This window comes from Hemitrygon akajei, chromosome 4, assembly GCF_048418815.1.
Source record: "Hemitrygon akajei chromosome 4, sHemAka1.3, whole genome shotgun sequence".
Classification (NCBI taxonomy): Eukaryota; Metazoa; Chordata; class Chondrichthyes; order Myliobatiformes; family Dasyatidae; genus Hemitrygon; species Hemitrygon akajei.
In genome coordinates this window covers 171,241,206-171,259,417 of record NC_133127.1, presented here as the reverse complement: position 1 = coordinate 171,259,417, position 18,212 = coordinate 171,241,206, and the positions used below count along the sequence as shown (strand labels likewise).

The 18,212-nt window shown below is 39.6% G+C and overlaps 1 protein-coding gene across 1 annotated transcript in view; it reads right to left on the bottom strand.

The window, feature by feature from the left end:
* The window catches only part of LOC140726037 (copper-transporting ATPase 2-like), a 91,295-nt gene that overhangs the window by 64,046 nt on the left and 9,037 nt on the right, over positions 1–18,212 (bottom strand). Inside the window, exons 2-3 of the mRNA XM_073041932.1 lie at positions 8,480–8,701; positions 5,570–5,697 (exon numbers count right to left, since the gene is read on the bottom strand). Coding sequence (XP_072898033.1) covers positions 5,570–5,697; positions 8,480–8,701 — 350 coding nt within the window. The remainder of the gene's footprint in view (positions 1–5,569; positions 5,698–8,479; positions 8,702–18,212) is intronic.

Genomic DNA, 18,212 nt, shown 5'->3' with positions numbered 1-18,212 from the left:
CTCCAGCATCTTGTGTGTTACACTACCTGTCAACTTTAAGAAAATCTATAACAATAAGAACACCAATGTTGAGAGCTCATTTAGACAGCACAAGCATTGATTTATTTACTCTGCAATTTTCTTCAGAAGCTAACCAAGGTCAGTTTATTCTAAGGTCTGTCAATGGTGCTTCATTCATGCTCTTCCTTGCATCTCACCCAGAAGGCTCATAATACCATGCTGAGCCACACAGTAAACCACTAAAGACAATAATGAAGAAAGCACCTTATAATGAATTATGTCTTAAAACATAGGGTTATTATACCAAGCCATCATCCATTATGTTTCATGAAAACATAGGAAAATAAAGGTAGGTGTGGACCACTTAGCTCATAAACCTGGCTATACTCTATATAACAAAAGATTATCTGGCCCCAGCATCATCTCTCACAATAAGCACCAGTCCTGATTGAAGGGTCTGCTGTAGAAACGCTGAGCAGCTTCAAGATACTGGGTATCAAAATCTCAGAGGATGCAATAATGAATAAGACATACAAGCGTTTCTAACTTCATTATAAGTGTAATGAGATTTGGCATGACATTGCAATTTCAGAAAGAAAGCATTTTGACTGGTGGCATCGCAGCCTAGGAATGCATGTGTCTACAGGGTGTGGTGGTGGACTCATCCAGTCTCATCATGTGTACAGCTGTCCGCACATCAAGGATATCTACAAGAGAATATATCTCAGGAAGGTGACATCCATCATTAAGGACCCCTAACACCCGGGCAACACACATCTCAATGTTCAATAATAGTTTCTTCCCCACACCATCAGGCTCTTGAACTGACCTGAAAAATTCTAATACTACTTTAAGTATATTTCCTGCACTAATGTTGTTTTAATGTCAATATAATTTTGTCATGTTAGTTATGTATAATTTATGTTAATTTATGTCTGCAACATTTGTAAATAATACTGTGCTACTGCTGCAAAAAAGCTCATTCTCATGACATTTATACACTGAGTGTGCATGGCCATGACAATAAACTTGAACGTGTGGTAGAGAACTCCAGGGATATATCCTCTAGGAGATGACTAACCCCATCACATAACTATAGCCTCATGTTTGAGATTCTCCTACAAGCAGAAACAATCCATTATCTATCCTGTCATGCCTCCTATGGATCATATACTATACATTTCACTGAGCATCTCTCCTAAATCCAAATTAATATAGATCTAATTTCTTTAGACACTTATAATAGTCATTTCAGGGACTAGCCTAATTAATCCATTTTGGACTGTCTCCAATGCTACCATATCCCTTCTTAAATAAGGAGACCAAGACTTACTATTTGGGTCTTAGCAATTTGTTGCACTTGCCTGCTAACTCATTGTGATTCCTGCAGAAGAACACCTAGATTCCTTTGTACCTCGTTCATCTGCAACCTTTCTCCATTTAGTTAATAGTAATGGAGTCATTAAGCTGATGCAGCACAAAAACAAACCATTTAGCCCTCCATGCCTATGTTAACCTTTTCTCCCCATCTACACTAATCCCATTTGCCTGCATTTGATCTGTATGCTTCTACACCTTTTTAATTAAGTGCCTGGTTAAATGTCTTTTAAGACAATGATTGTATTTGACTCCAGAATCAGAATCAATTCCTTTGGCACTAAGTTCCAGATATCAGCACTCTCTGGATAAAAAAAACACCTTTTCCTCAAATCCCTTTAAAACTACTACTTCTCATCTTAAAACTGAGCCTTCTTGTTCTTGATGGACTGCCATCGGCTGCTTTTAGATTCCTCTAATTGAAGTATATAACACCACATGTGCCTACATTACACTCCATCGGCCAAGTTTCCAATAACTCACTCAGCCTATTTATATCCAGTCCCAACATAACCTCCCACTTAAGGTAGATGAACTTGTAACACAGTTGTAGCTTGGCATGTATGATGTTGTAGGCATCACTGAATCATGGTGGGAAAAAAAGATTATAGCTGCGAGCTTAATGTTGAAAGACACACCTTGTATCTAAAGGGCAGGTAGGAAGGCAGAGGAGGCGGTGTTACCCGTTTGGTAAAAATGAAATCAAATCATTAAAAAGAGGTGACACAGGGTCAGAAGGTGTTGAATCATTGTGGATAGAGCTAAGGAATGCAAGAGTAAAAAGACCCTGATGGGAATTGTATACAGACCCCAACACAGTAGTAAGGATGTGGTCTACAAATTACAATGGGAGATAGAAATTGCATGCTAAAAGGGCAATGTTACAATAGTCATGGGGGGTTTCAATACATAAGTAGATTGGGAAAATCTGGTTGCTGCTGGATTCCAGGAAGGGAAATTTCTAGACTGCCTGCAAGACAGCTTCTTTGAGCAGCTAGTGTTTGAGCCCACTAGGGGATCAGCTATGCCGGATTGAGTGTTGTGCAATGAACCAGAATTGATTAGAGAGCTTAAGGTAAAAGGACCCTTAGCAGAAAGTGATCATAATATCAAATTCAGCCTGAAATTTGAGAAGGAGAAGCTAAAGTCAGACATATCAGTATTACAGTGGAGTAAAGGGAATTACAGAAGCATGAGAGAGCAGTTAGCTAGAATTGATTGGAAAAGAACACTGGCAGGGATGATGGTAGAGCAGCAATGGCCAGAAATTCTGAAAGCAATTTGAAGGCACAGCATATATACATCCCAAAGAGGAAGAAGTATTCTAAAGGCAAGATGACAAATGAAGTCAAAGCCAATGAGAGGGCATATAATAGAGCAAAGTAAGAGGATAGGGATGCTTTTAAAAACCAACAGAAGGCAACTAAAAAAGTTATTAAGGAGATAAAGATGGAATACAAGGTAAACTAGTGAATAAAATCAAAGAGGATACAAAAAGTTTCTTCAGATATGTAAAGTGTAAAAGAGAGGTGATGGTGGATATCAGACCACTGGAAAACGATGCTAAAGATGAAGTAGTGGGGGACAAGGGAATAACAGATGAACTTAATATGTATTTTGCATCAGTCTTCACAGTGGAAGACAGTAGCAGTATGGTGGAAGTTCCAAGTGTCAGTGGTCATGAAGTGTGTGAAGTTACCATTACTTGAAAGAAGGTTCTTGGGAAACTGAAAGGTCTCAAGGTAGATAAGACACCTGGACCAGATGGCGTACACCCCAGGGTTCTGAAGAAGGTGGCTAAAGAGATTGTGAAGGCATTAGTCGTCATTTTACAAGAATCACTAGATTCTGGAATGGTTCTGTAAGACTGGAAAATTACAAATGTCACTCCATTCTTCAAGAAAGGAGAGAGGCAGAAGAAAGGAAACTTTAGGCCAGTTAGCCTATCCTCAGTGGTTAGGATGTTGGAGTCAATTATTAAGGATAAGCTCTCAGGGCACTTGGAGGCACAGGACAAAATAGGCTGTAGTCAGCATCGTTTCCTCAAGAGAAAATCTTGTCTGACAAATCTGTTGAAATTCTTTTAAGAATTAGTAAATTTGCTGATTACACAAAGGTTGGGGGTGTTGTGGATAGTGTGGAGGGCTGTCAGAGGTTACAGAGGGACATTGATAAGATGCAAAACTGGGCTGAGAAATGGCAGTTGGAGTTCAACCCAGATAAGTGTGAGGTGGTTCATTTTGGTAGGTCAAATATGATGGAAGAATATAGTATTAATGGTAAGACTCTTGGCAGTGTGAAGGATCAGACGGATCTTGGGGTCTGAGTCCAAAGGACACTCAAAGCTGCTGCGCAGATTGGATCTGTAATTAAGAAGGCATGTGGTGCATTAGCCTTCATCAATCATGGGATTGGATTTAGGAGCCGAGAGGTAATGTTGCAGCAATATAAGACCCTGGTTAGACCCCACTTGGAGTACTGTGTTCAGTTCTGGTCGCCTCACTACAGGAAGGATGTGGAAACCAAAGGCTGCTTAACAAGCTCAAACCCATGATATTACAGGAAAGATTCTCGCATAGATAAAGCAGTGGCTGATTGGCATGAGGCAAAGATTGGGAATAAAGGGAGCCTTTTCTGGTTAGCTGCCAGGGTCTGTGTTGGGACCCATTATTTTTACGTTATATGTCAATGATTTGGATGATGGAATTGATAGCTTTGTTGCAAAATTTGCAGATGGTATGAAGATAGGTGGGGGGCAGGTAGTTTTGAGGAAGTAGAGGGGCTACAGAAGAACTTAGACAGATTAGGAGAATGGGCAAAGAAATGACAAACGGAATACAGTGTTGGGAAATGTATGGTCATGCACTTTGGTAAAAGAAATGAAAGGGTTGATTATTTTCTAAATGGACAGGAAATACAAAAAGGGACTTGGGAGTCCTTATGCTGGATTCCCTAAAGGTTAGTTTGCAGGCTGAGTCTGGGGTGAGGAAGTCAAATATGATGTTAGAATTCATTTCAAGAGGACTAGAATATAAAAGCAAGTCTGTAATGTTGAGACTTGATAAAGCATTGGCGAGGCCTCTCTTTGGAATATTGGGAACAGTTTTTGGCCCTTTATCTTAGAAAGGATATGCTGAAACTGGAGAAGGTTCAAAGGAGGTTCACATAAATGATTCCAGGATTGAATGGCTTGTCATAGGAAGAGTATTTGATGGCTCTGGATCTGTACTCACTAGAATCCAGAAGAATGAGGGGTGACCTCATTGAAACCTATCAAATGGTAAAAGTCCTTGATAGAGTGGATGTGGAGAGGATGGTTCCTATGGTGCGAGAGTCTAAGACCAGAGGACACCAATTCAGAATAGAGGGGCATCCCTTTAGAATGGAGATGAGGAAGAATTTCATTAGCCAGAGAGTGATGAATCTGTAGAATTCTTTCCCGCAAACAGCTGTGGAGGCCAAGTCTTTATGAATATTTAAGACAGGACAATAAATTCTTGAATGGTCAGGGCATGAAGGGATATGGGAAGAAGGCAGAAGATTGGGGCTGAGAGGAAAATTGGATTAGCCATGATGAAATGCATGATGAAAAGCAGACTCGATGGATCAAATGGCCTAACACTGCTCCAATATATCTTATGGTCTTAAGTTGATTTCATCAGCAAACTTGAAGTTTCAGTAAAAAAAATCTGATTGGCTTCTGTCACAAGACACACATAATCTTGGACCTTTAAACTTACCACACCACTAGTTTAATATCAAAGAGGCAAAGTGAAATTCTATTTCTGACTTTTAAAAAGTATATACTTGTCATATATACTAAGTGGATGTGGCAAGGCCAGTATGTCACCTGATCAGCCTGGCACCCTAGGCCAATTCAGAGGACAGATCAGGTAAGGATTCCCTAAAGGATGTTAATAACCTGAAAGGTTTTTACAGTGGCCTGTTCACTTTCACAAAAGTATCATACTTTCTGCCCTGGATTTCTTTATTTATCTTTGTTGATGTTGCAGAATTAGAACACATGTCTCTAGACAATAGCCCAAGCCTCAGGATTTTAGTTCAGTCAATTAACCATGGTACTACCAGACTCCCTGGAAACACATTCCATAGGAAGTTGATATAGTATTTTTTAACCATGTTATTGAATCCAATATCATTAGTTACTTCATAGAATATAAAACATACTTACACTGAGTTCCAAGTTTCCAGCTGAAGACATATCTTCTATTACAGTCGCACCAAAACCTAAATCTTTGATTAATTCTGCAATGGCAGTAGGTTGGATGATATCTGGGTTATATTTTACTTCTGCTTTTCCTGCCATTAGTGCTACCAGAATGGAATGTATACCTAAAAGACACCCACTATGTTTAAAATGTTATTTCACATTAAGGATAAATCATAAACACGTATGAGAAGTGAAAAGGGTCACAAAATGTGCAAAATAAGACAAGTAGCTGTCCCTCACATTGACAGTGTGATATAGGGAAAATTTAAGGTAGATTTAGGACAATATTCTGAGGAATCCCTGCAGAAATTCCTCGAGTGCCATCCAATACACCTTCCTTCAACCAGTAGATCGATTTCTGCTTAATTTGCATTGAGTTTTTACCATGACTCAGTAAAATTGTGCTCTCTAGTCCAAATCTGGTGCTCTCACTTTAACCGTGGAAATTCAGCTCCTTGCCCATGATTGAACCAAGGCAATAATGCAGTCTTATTAACTTGTTGAACACAAATTGAACATTAATTAACAGATTATCAGTAATTCATTTACTGTACATGTAGCTTCACTTTAAAGATTACAATAAACTAAAACAATGACAATTGGCCAGATTAAATATGTCCTATTTCTTGTGAAAGGACACAATTATTTTTCTAGTTTGTAAGTTAATTTACAAACTTTAGTTTAACAAACAGGATGCAAGTGTTCACTGCTTTTACTGAAACCAAAATACACAACCATTTCTTGATACTATATGACTTGAAGGGTCATCAGAAGGCCGTGACTGATTACCCTACAGGCAATTCAGGTTGACAGTGGCTGCAAACATTCTGACTTAATATGTTGTAGTAACATTTTGAGTTCTGCTATGATTGAAGATGGGAAGGCTCATGAATACTTCTCCTCCTGTTAGCTGTTTAATTGTCTTCCAATAGACACATTGTAAAAATTACTGAACAGATTCTGAGGTTGCATGTAATCTTGAGTTATTGTTTCAGGATTATTTGTAAGAACACCTGGCTCTTCTTGCACTATATTGCTCAATGAATTGAGTTGGTGTAATGGTTTGATGGAATCCAAGAATCTATAACCTATTGAAAAGTCAGACACTTAGGCAGAAAGGGCTGGGGCAGGGGCTGGTTCTGTTGGTAAAAAGATGAAATCAAATTATTAGCAGAGAAGTGAGATTCTCTACAAGTAGTTAATGTGATTTTAATTTTCTAAATTGCCTCCATTAAATTGGAAAGTAGAAGATTGTTTCTTTATTCTCAAATGTTGTGAACTGCTGAAAACTTGAAGTCAATTAGCTTAATATCTTCACAATAGCCTTTTCTTAGTTATAAAAACAGAAGCTATTACATGGCAGAATTAAAATTCTATATCATTGTCTTATGATGTGAGTTTTGGTCTTCAGGATCCTGTACCTCTACCTTGACAGTGGAAACAAGAACAGGATATGCCTCCGATAGTAAAGATTCTTAATGAAGGATGCAGCCTTCTTGAGGCACCACCTCTTAAAAATGTCCTCTGTTGTGGGGAGCGTTTGCCCACTGGCTGAGTCCTGTTAACCCCAACACATTTGCAGTTAGAAAAGTTCAAAGTAATGAGGCAAGTCATCGCATTTCACCAAACTATTGTTGCTCTTTAGGGAACATTTGTTGTGGATAATGGGGAACAGGTAGACGTACCAAACCTGGATTTCCATAAAGCATCTGTTAAGATGCCCCATTAAAGTTAAAGAAAAACTCATGGCATGTAATGTAACATAGTGGCATGGACATAAGATTCACTGGGTGACAGGAAACGGAATAGCATAAATGAACCTTCTTTTGGTTGGAAAATTGTAACAACTGGTATGCCACTGGGATCAGTGCTGGGTCTCAGCTTTCTATACTTGACGTAAATGGTTTCTATGAAGCTACTTCAATGAAAATATGTTAACTAACTTTGCTGATGACACTCAGGCAGGTAGTAAAACAAATTGGGAAACCGTCATAAGGAGGCTACAAAAGAAAATAGATTGGGTAAGTGGGTGGCCAAATATCTGGCAAGTGTGAGAAAATGTATATTTTTGCAATAAAAAATTGCATGTTATTTGTAAGAGACTGTAGAGATATGTGCAGAGCTACCTTGGTGTCCCATTGTATGAATTGCAAAAGGCTAGGGCACAGGTACACAAAGCAGTTAGAAAACCTTACAGAATACTACCAGTTATTGTTAAGGAAATTGAATATAAAAGTATAAGGCCTCAGTTACATAGGACACTGTTGAAACACCTGGAATATTTGTACTGTATTGGTCTCATTAATTTAAGTGCATTAGTGCTTTGGAAGTTCAAAGAAGGTTTATTAGACTTGTACCTACAATAGGTGGGTTGTCTTGTGAAAGAAGGTTTCAATCATATCAATGAAAAACTCTGCTGACCATCAACCACTCATTTACACAAATATTAAACTATTCCCACTTTTTTCATTCTCTTTACATTATCATAAATTGCCCCCAGATTCTACCATTCACCTACACAAGGGACAACTTGCATTGACTGACTAACCTACCAAATCATAAGTCATTGGGATATAGCATGGAGAATCCCAAGACAGGAAAAGTAAGGGTTGTTATTGCCAGACTTCCAGCATCATCAAGCTGTCAGCTCTCTACATATAATGCAATAATAAGTTAGCACTGATTCAATTAGCACCTTTGTTTCTGGGAATGTATACCGAGTTCCAAGCAGGATACATATGGACCTGTGACCTTCTGATCCAGAAGTGAAAGTGACATCAGTTGTACTTTATTGAAATCTAGACTGTTATTCTTTTCAACTACAACTGACATATATCACTAAATTATTGACCAGTTAAAATCATTTCTTACCTTCTTCTTTTTGAAGATTTCTTTCAATATTGGCAATACAGGAAGCACAAGTCATACCAGTGATCTGTAGGAAACATTTTTCTGTTGCCACATGGTCTTCATTATTTTGCTTATTGGATCTGGTCTTGGATGGTAGAAACTCATGATCATTGGATGGCAAAATTTGATTCTTCCTATCAGCAGACCGTTCATTGTTTGTTGGTGTGGAATGACTTGGAGACTCTGTTAAAATAATGACAATAATCATGTCACCAGTATCCATGGTTTGGGACGCATAAAAGTACACGATCAGAATAACATTACTTTCTCCAAAAGCTGATTTATGGAATGAAATAATTTACATGAATTTGCAGGAACAAGTGAAGCAAACACAACAATAAAGGAGTTCATCCCTGCTTTCTGGCAGAAGCAGACTAAATGTGTAGTTGAAAGGGCAAGTTTCAAATACAGCTCAGGTTCGAATATTCCATACAGCTCCTAACATATACCACTGGTTTTGGCAATGGGATGGGCATTCAACAGTTTCATGAAAGCTGTATCCCTGAATGCAAATGAGGATCTTACACATCAAAATAAATTTTCAATAAGATAGATTAGCTCATTTGGGAGGATGAAATGGACCTCTAGTTGTCTGGAAAATCATGCCAAAAGTCTCCTGAATGTTTCTCCTTTCCCTCCTCAAAAGTCCCTTTTAAAACAACATTTTGGCATTGGCATGAAAATAAATGGTCAGGGAAATATAGTGGAAGATACAAAAGCTGTGGCCTCAGTTCCACTGACCCAGATTCAATCCAAATTTGTGTGGAGTTCTCACATGTTCTCTGTGACTGTGCAGATTTCCTCTAGTGCTCGAGACAATAAGACAATAAGGTAGATTGCCTTGGATACTGTTGTGAGGGATGACCCCCACCCCCCAAGGGGAAAGTTACAGAGATCAGGTTAATGGCACTGAGCATGGGTCAATGGTGCAGAAGGGAAAGAGGGAGAAGAGGGGAGAGGTAAGTGGTAGGGGGCTCAATAATCAAGGGAACAGACAGAAGGTTCTGTGGACGTGAATGGGACACCCAAATGGTATGTTGTCTCCCAGGTGCCAGGGTTAGGGACGTCTCGGATCATGTCCACAGCATTTTGGAGAGAGAGAACAGCCATATATTTTGGTACATATTGGTATCAATGACATAGGAAAGAAAAGCAAAGAGGTCCTGAAAAGAGAATTTAGAGAGCCAGGTAGAACGCTGAGAAGCAGGACCTCCAGGGTAGTAATTTCTGGATTGCTGCTTGTGCCATGCGCCACAGAACGGTAGAAACAGGATGATTTGGCAGATTAATGCGTGGCTGAGAAGCTGCTGCAGGGGGAGGTGTGACCTGTTCAAAAGTGACAGATAGCACCTGAACCCGAGGGGAAACCAATGTTCACGTGGGCAGGTTTGTTAGAGCTTTTGGAGAGGGTTTAAACTAATTTGGTATGGGTTGGGATCAGGATTGAATGGACTCAGGAAAGGATGGAAGGTAAAAAAGCAAAGATAATGTGCAGTCAGACTGTCAGGAAGGGCAGACAGATGATAGGACAGAATCAAAGAGGGTAGCAAATACAGGACTTAAAGTCAAAGATGAAGCCACACTCAGATTGGAGGAACAACACCTTATATTCCATCTGGGTAGCCTCCAACCTGATGGCATGAACATTATTTCTCTAACTTCTGTTAATGCCCCCCCTCCCCTTCTTACCACATCACTTATTTATTTATTTATTTATTTATTATTCCTCTCTTCCCCCCCCCCCCCCCACTTTTTCTCCTCTCTCTGCCCCTCTCACAATCACTCCTTGCCTGCTCTCCATCTCCCTCTGGTGCTCCCCTCCCCCTTTCTTTCTCCCTAGGCCTCCCATCCCATGATCCTTTACCTTCTCCAGCTGTGTATCCCTTTTGCCAATCAACTTTCCAGCTCTTGGCTTCATTCCTCCCCCTCCTGTCTTCTCCTATCATTTTGGATCTCCCTCCTCTCCCTCCCACTTTCAAATCTCTTACTATTTTTTCTTTCAGTTAGTCCTGACGAAGGGTCCCGGCCCGAAACATCCACTAAACTTCTTCCTATAGATGCTGCCTGGCCTGCTGCATACCGCCAGCATTTTGTGTGTGTTACAGGACTTAAGGTGTTATATCTCAATGCACGGAGTATAGGAAATAAGGTGGATGATCTTGTTGCACAATTACAGATTGTCAGATATGATATTGTGGTCATCACTGAACTGTGGCTGAAGGAACGTTGTAGTTGGGAGCTGAATGTCCAAGATTGCATGTTGTATCGAAGGAATAGGAAGGTGGACAGAGGGGGTGGTTTGGCTCTGCTGGTAAAAAATGGCATCAAATCAGTAGAAAGATGTGACATAGAATCAGAAGATGTTGAATCCTTGTGGGTTGAGTTAAGAAATTGCAAGGATAAAAAGACCCTGATGGCAGTTACATACAGGACTCCCAATAGTATCTGGGATGTGGACCACAGGAAATAGAAAAGGCAAGTCAAAGGGGCAATGTTATAATAGTCATGGGAGATTTTAATATGCAGGTCGATTGGGGAAATCAGTTTGGCAATGGTTCTCAAGAGAGTGAGTTTGTTGAATGCCTACGAGATAGCTTTTTAGAGCAGTTTGTCATCGAGCCAAATAGGGGATCAACTACACTGGATTAGATGTTACGTAATGAACCGGAGGTGATTAGGGAGTGCAAGGTAAAAAAACCCCTAGAAGGCAGGATCACAGTATGCTTGAGTTCAACTTGAAATTTGATAGGAAGAAAGTAAAGACTGGCGTAGCAGTATTACAATGGAATCAGAATCAGATTTATTATCACCGGCATGTGACGTGAAATTTGTTAACTTAGCAGCAGCAGTTCAATGCAATACATGATCAAGCAGAGAGAGAAAAAAAATAATAAACAAAATAAAATATAATAATAAATAAACAAGTAAATCAATTAAGCATATTGAATAGATTATTAAAAATGTGCAAAAGCAGAAATATTGTATATTAAAAAAGTGAGGTAGTGTCCTAAGCTTCAATGTCCATTTAGGAATCGGATGGCATAGGGGAAGACGATGTTCCTGAATTGCTGAGTGTGTGCCTTCAGGTTTCTGTATCTCCTACCTGAGAAAAAGGGTATGCCCTGGGTGCTGAAGGTCCTTAATAATGGACACTGCCTTTCTGAGACACCGCTCCTGAAAGAGGTCCTGGGTACTTATCCACTTCAGTGGCAAGAACAGGAAGGCAGATTACTATCTGAATGGTGTCAAGTTAGGAAAAAGGGAAGTACAATGAGATCTAGGTGTCCTTGTTCATCAGTCACTGAAAGTAAGTATGCAGGTACAGCAGGTAGTGAAGAAAGCTAATGGCATGTTGGTCTTCATAACAAGGGAAGTTGAGTATAGGAGCAAAGAGGTCCTTCTGCAGTTGTACAGGGACCTGATGAGACCACACCTGGAGTATTGTGTGCAGTTTTGGTCTCCAAATTTGAGGAAGGACATTCTTGCTATTGAGCGAGTGCAGCATAGGTTCATGAGATTAATTTCTGGGATGGCGAGACTGTCATATGTTGAAAGATTGGAGCGACTGGGCTTGTATACACTGGAATTTGGAAGGATGAGAGGGGATCTGATTGAAACATATAAGATTATTAAGGGATTGGACACGCTAGAGGCAGAAAACATGTTCCTGATGTTGGGGGAGTCCAGAACCAGAGGCCACAGTTTAAGAATAAGGGGTAGGCCATTTAGAATGGAGGTGACGAAGAACTTTTTCACCCAGAGAGTTGTGGATCTGTGGAATGCTCTGCCTCAGAAGGCAGTGGAGGCCAATTCTTTGTATGCTTTCAAAAAAGAGTTAGATAGAGCTCTTAAAGATAGCTGAGTCAAGGGATATGGGGAGAAGGCAAGAACGGGGTATTGAATGTGAATGATCAGTCATGATCACAGTGAATGGCGGTGCTGGCTCAAAGGGCCAAATGGCCTACTCCTGCACCTATTGTCTATTGTCTACTTTGTAGGCTAGTGCCCAAGAAAAAGCTGACTAGATTTACAACCTTCTGCAGCTTCTTTTGGTTCTGTGCAGTAGCCCCTCCATACTAGACAGTGATGCAGCCTGTCAGAATGCTCTCCACGGTACAACTATAGAAGTTTTTGAGTGTATTTGTTACAGTGGTATGAGACAGGAGTTGGCCAAAGTAAATTGGAAGGAGATGCTTGCAGGGATGACAGAAGAGCTGCAATGATGTGAGTTTCTAGGGAAAATAAGGAAGGTGTAGGATAGAAGTATTCCAAAAACAAATAAATATTCAAATGGCAAAATAGTACAACCATGGCTGTTAAGGGAAGTCAAAGCCAATGTAAAAGCAAAAGGGAGGGCATACAACAAAGCAAAAATTAGTGGGAAGACAGAGGTATGGGAAGCTTTTAAAATCCTACAGAGAGCAACTAAAGGAATCATTAAGAGGGAAAAAGTGAAATATGAAAGCTACTAAAAAGTATCATGGTGAAAATAAAAGGCTTTTACAAGTATATAAAAAAATAAAAGAGAGATGAGCATGGACATAGGACCGTTAGAAAATGAGGCCAGAGAAATAATAATGGGGGTCAAGGAGATGGCAGATGAATTAAATGAGTATTTTTGCATCAGTCTTCATTGTGGAAGACACTAGCAGTGTGCCAGATGTTGAAGGGTGGAGAACTGAGTGCAATTACTATTACAAATGAGAAGGCTGAAAGACCTAAGGGTACATAAGTCACCTTGACATGATGAACTTCACCCTTGGGTTCTGAAAGCAGTAGTGGTAGAGATAGTGGAAGCATTAGTAATGAATCTTTCAAAAATCATTGGACTCGGGCATGGTGCCAGAGGACTGGAAAATTGCAAGCATCTTTGTAACATCTGAAAACTTGGCCACAAAACCATTGGTTTTGTCATCCAAATTATTGACATATAATGTGCAAAAATGTCTCAACACTGAATCCTGTGGAACACCACTAGTCATTGGCAATCAACACTGAACCCTGTGGAACACCACTAGTCATTGGCAACCAACCAGAAAAGGCCCCTTTCATTCCCACACTGCATCCAATCGGCCAATCTTCTCTCCGTGCTTGCATCTTTTCTGTAATACCATGGGCTCTTATCTTGTTCAGTACCTTGTCAAAGGTCTTCTGAAAATCCAAATTGACAACATCCACTGACTCTCCTTTGTCTATCCTGCCTATTATTTCCTCAAAGAACTTGTCAAGCAAGGTTCTCCCTTAAGGAAACCCTGCTTACTTTGGCCTATTTTATCATGTGCCTCTAAGTACCCCAAACCTCATTCTTAATAATAGACTCTAACAACCACTGAAGTCAGGCTAACTGGCCTAAAATTTCCTCTTTTGCTTCCTTCCTTCTTAAAGAGTGTAGAGAAATTTGTAATTTTCCAGTCCTCTGGAACCATTCCAGAATGTCATGATTCTTGAAAGATCATTACTAATATCCCCACAAGAAGCTAATGGTAGAATATGGGGAGTAGACAGGAATGTGGTAAGATTAAATGGGATTAGTGTCAGATCAGGTAACGATTAGAGGAAATGGGTACTTGATGGTTAGCACTAACTCACTGGTCTAAAGAGCCTGTTTCTGTGTTTTATGATGAAGGCTGCCTACTCCTCAAATATCAGTAAGTGCTCAGTGCCCTTTCCCACTTCCAAGTGTGGTTTGGGAGTTGAGATACCTCAGATTCAAACATTATGCTGCATTTCACATACCGTCCTGCTGTACACTTGTATTAAGCCCTACTGAGACCTGTCCCACTTTAAGATAGGCTCTTTTATGTATATCCATCCGATTTACTTACAAAGATGCATCATAAATATCACTTGAAACTTTACCTTTAAAAATGATTTCATTACCATTGTCCAATGTGAAAATACTTAAAATGTAATTAAGCAGAAAGTCAAAAGTTCAGTTATCCTACCATACAGAGAGGTACTATTCCCCATTGTATCTATGACACTTCAGAATTTCTGAGTTTATAAATGATGTATTGAAGCTATTTGTTCCCCGTTTTTTGAATGGTGATATTTTGTTCAACTGTGCTTCTTTTCTTTGAGAGGTCCTGCTCTGATGTGGTGCACAATTAAGTATAAATCCTCCAATGCCAATGATCACATCATTGGTTGTATTACACAAATGTTTTTAAGTACTCCAACTTGCAGATATAGACATGGTTTTGATGGAAATTGAAGCTGTCTCATTTTATTTCACTTGGAAAGAAGCCATTAAATTTCTTCAGTGTTTTTAATGGCGCACCAGTCAAGGAAGGTTCATTTTCCACAATATTTTTCTGTTCCTGAAATACACTTCTGTTGACTTTTGACAACTTCTTTAATATTAGCAATGCAAGTCAAGCCTTCAATGTATTGCCTCCGTGTAGTCAACAAGAAGTAGCTGTTAGTATCTGAGTAGAATAGGCACCTGAATGTATATAAAAAAAGTTTTATGTTATTTCAAAGAATCATTTAAAAATAGTCAGATGCCTTAGTTTTGATATCAGGAACACAGTGGACAGTTTCAGACCATTCTATGACTTTACTCCAATGCTCATTAGTAACTGGAAGATGCCACTGATGAGGGGATTTGGGTTTGATTCCTGAAAACAGTATTAGTTAAGAGTGGTGATGATGAGGGTGATAGTAAAAGTTGAAATCTAGAATCTAGATCAGAGGGAGGAAAGCTCAAAAAAAAGCATTGGCCACCAACTATGAATGTAGATATTTTTAAAGAAAATAGAATTAAGATTGCTAAATCTTTTTAAAAACCTATAAATTTATCTGTTAAATTATAGTTAATCTGATAAAACAACTGGAAGCAATGCAATATATTCCCATAGATCTGCCAGGACTACTTAATGGCAAAAATGTCTATATCTACAAATTTTGACTCATTTGATACGGCACTTGTCCAGCTCTTTTAGAAGTATTGATTGAACTAACATTGTTTACCAAGGACAACATTCTATATTTACATGCATCTGTGAGCAAAATGGTAGAGACTGGCCATTATGGTCTACATATGAAGTTTCATGCCAAATGAACGGAACCAAATTTGAGAAAGGGGTTACATGCACAAATCTAGCTATATCAAGTGTGAGACACAAGTGATTCTGAAGATGCTGGAAATCTTGAGCATCACACACAAAATGCTGGAGGCACTCGGCATCTACAATGAAGGGTCTTAACCTGAAACATCATCTATTAATTTCCCTCCATAGAAGTTGCCCAACCTGCTAGTTCCTCACATGTGAGGACCTGATAATAAATTTCCAGACATTTCTCTTAAAACTTTACAAGGCCACCTGATCTGAGGCCATGCTACTTGATTCCAGTTTAGCTCATGCACAGCTGTCCATTAGGCACCTATTTCCCAAATTACCAACATACCATATGCAACACAAAGACAGTCTCTGCATGGTAATCATAGACAACCATTGAAGTCTGATCAATCCTGACAAATGCAGGTTAATTCTGTCCCTCAGAATATTTTCCAATAATTTCCCCACAACTAATGCTAGTATCATTAGAGAGCAATTATTTCACTTCTCTGTCATAATCATAAACAGCCAATGAAACAAGTGGCTCTAATATCTACCATAATGAAGTAACTTCAAGAGGCAGGTCATGGCACGTATGAACTCCCGCTTTCTCAACATTAACCCATTGCATTTTGCCTACCATTGAAACAGGTCTATGATGGATACCTTCTCTTCGGTCCTACTCTCATCCCTGGAGGATCTGGACAGTAAAGACACCTACAATAGACTATTGTTCTGCTTTCAATACTATTATTCCAATCAAACTCATCACCAAATTCTGGCCCCTGGGAGTTAATGCCTCCCTCTGCAGCTGAATTCTTGAAAAAGAAAATCAGATCACAATCAATAAGGATAGGCAGCAACGCCCCCTCCACAATTATTTTAAACACTGGTGCTCCACAAGGTTGCATCCTCTGTCCCCTAATCTACTTCCTTTACACTCGACTAGGTTCTGCTCTAACTTCATCTACAAGCTTGCAGATACCACAGTAGTGGGCCACTTCTCATATAATAAGTTGGAGAACAGGAAGGAGATAAAGAATTCAGTGACATCATTACCCAAAGAAATTGGCAGTAGCAGAACATTGCATTCTCAATGGCCATAGGATGGACTTCAATGGCACAAAACTACTGTGTCGTGTCAATGGCTTTTTCATCACCAGGTAAAGGAAGCCATTGCAATAAAACTAGAAAAAAGGAATTTTAACAAAGGCAAAGTTCTCACTCTAAGTAAGAACTGGAGTTCAATTGTAAACAAGGTGGGACAGCAGAAACCTGATTTGATGAGGACTAACTGATCAGGAGAGATCAAGGATAGGGGTATATATACCACCAGACTAGACATCATCCCTGCTGAAGAGGCAGAGTTTGTCATCAAAATGTCAGTTAAAATCGATAACTGTACCTGGCTGGAAGCCCAAGAACGGTTTATTCATGAGTGACATCCTGTCATGACAACATCCTTACATCCTTTCCCTCAATGTCAACAAAAGAGCTGGACACGTTCATGTCACAGCCAAAACATCGCACCAACACTTCAACTTCCTCAGAAGGATTGAGAAATTTGGCAAGTTCAGTTCGACTCTTACCATTTTCTATTGATGTACCAGAGAAAGCATTGTTTGGATGTATAATGGCTTACTATTCCAGCTTCTCTGCATGTGACCACAAGAAGCTCAGAGAATTGTGAACACAGCTTAGCACATCATAGGAACTAGCCTCCATTCTTTGCATTCTGCCTTTCATTATGCTGGCTGCCTCAGAAAAACAACCAGCATAATAAAAGACCCCACCTTCCCCGAACATTCTCTCTTCTCCTCTCTCCCAGTGGGCAGAAGATACAAAAGCCTGAAAGCATATATCACCAGGCTTAATGAAAGCTTCTTTCCAACGATAAGATGAACTCTTGGCCTCACAATCTACTTTGTTGGGATCTTGCAGATTGCCAGGTATAATGTTGTAGCCATCACTGAATCTTGGCTGAAGGATGGAACTGAATGGCCAAGGTTACACATTATATTGGAGGGATAGGAAGATAAGTAGAGGGAGTGGTGTGGCTCTATTGGTAAAGAATGGTATCAAATCAGAAGATGTTGAATCCTCGTGGGTTGAGTTAAGAAACTGCAAGGGTAAATAGACCCTGATGGCAGATATACAACAGTGGCTGGGAGGTGGACCACAGATTACAACAGGAAATAGAAAAGGGCAATATTATGGCAGTCTATGAGATATTAACATGAAGTTTGATTTGGAAAATCAGGTTGGTAATGGATCTCAAAAGAGTGAGTTTGTTGAATTCCTAAGAGATGGCTTTTTAGAGCAGTTTGTCATTGAGCCTACTAGGGAATTAGCTATACTGGATTGAGTGTTACGTAATGAACTGGAGGCAATTAGGGAACTTAAGGTAGTAGAACCCTTAGGAATCAGTGATTACAATATGATTGAATTCAACTTGAAATGCGATAAGAAGAAACTAAAGTCTGATGTAGCAGTATTTCAGTGGAGTAAGGGAAATTACAGTGGTATGAGAGAGGAGTTGGCCAAAGTAAATTGGAAGGAACTGCTGGCAGGGATGTCAGCAGAGCAGCAATGGTATGCGTTTCTGGGAAAAATGAGGAAGGTGCAGGACATAT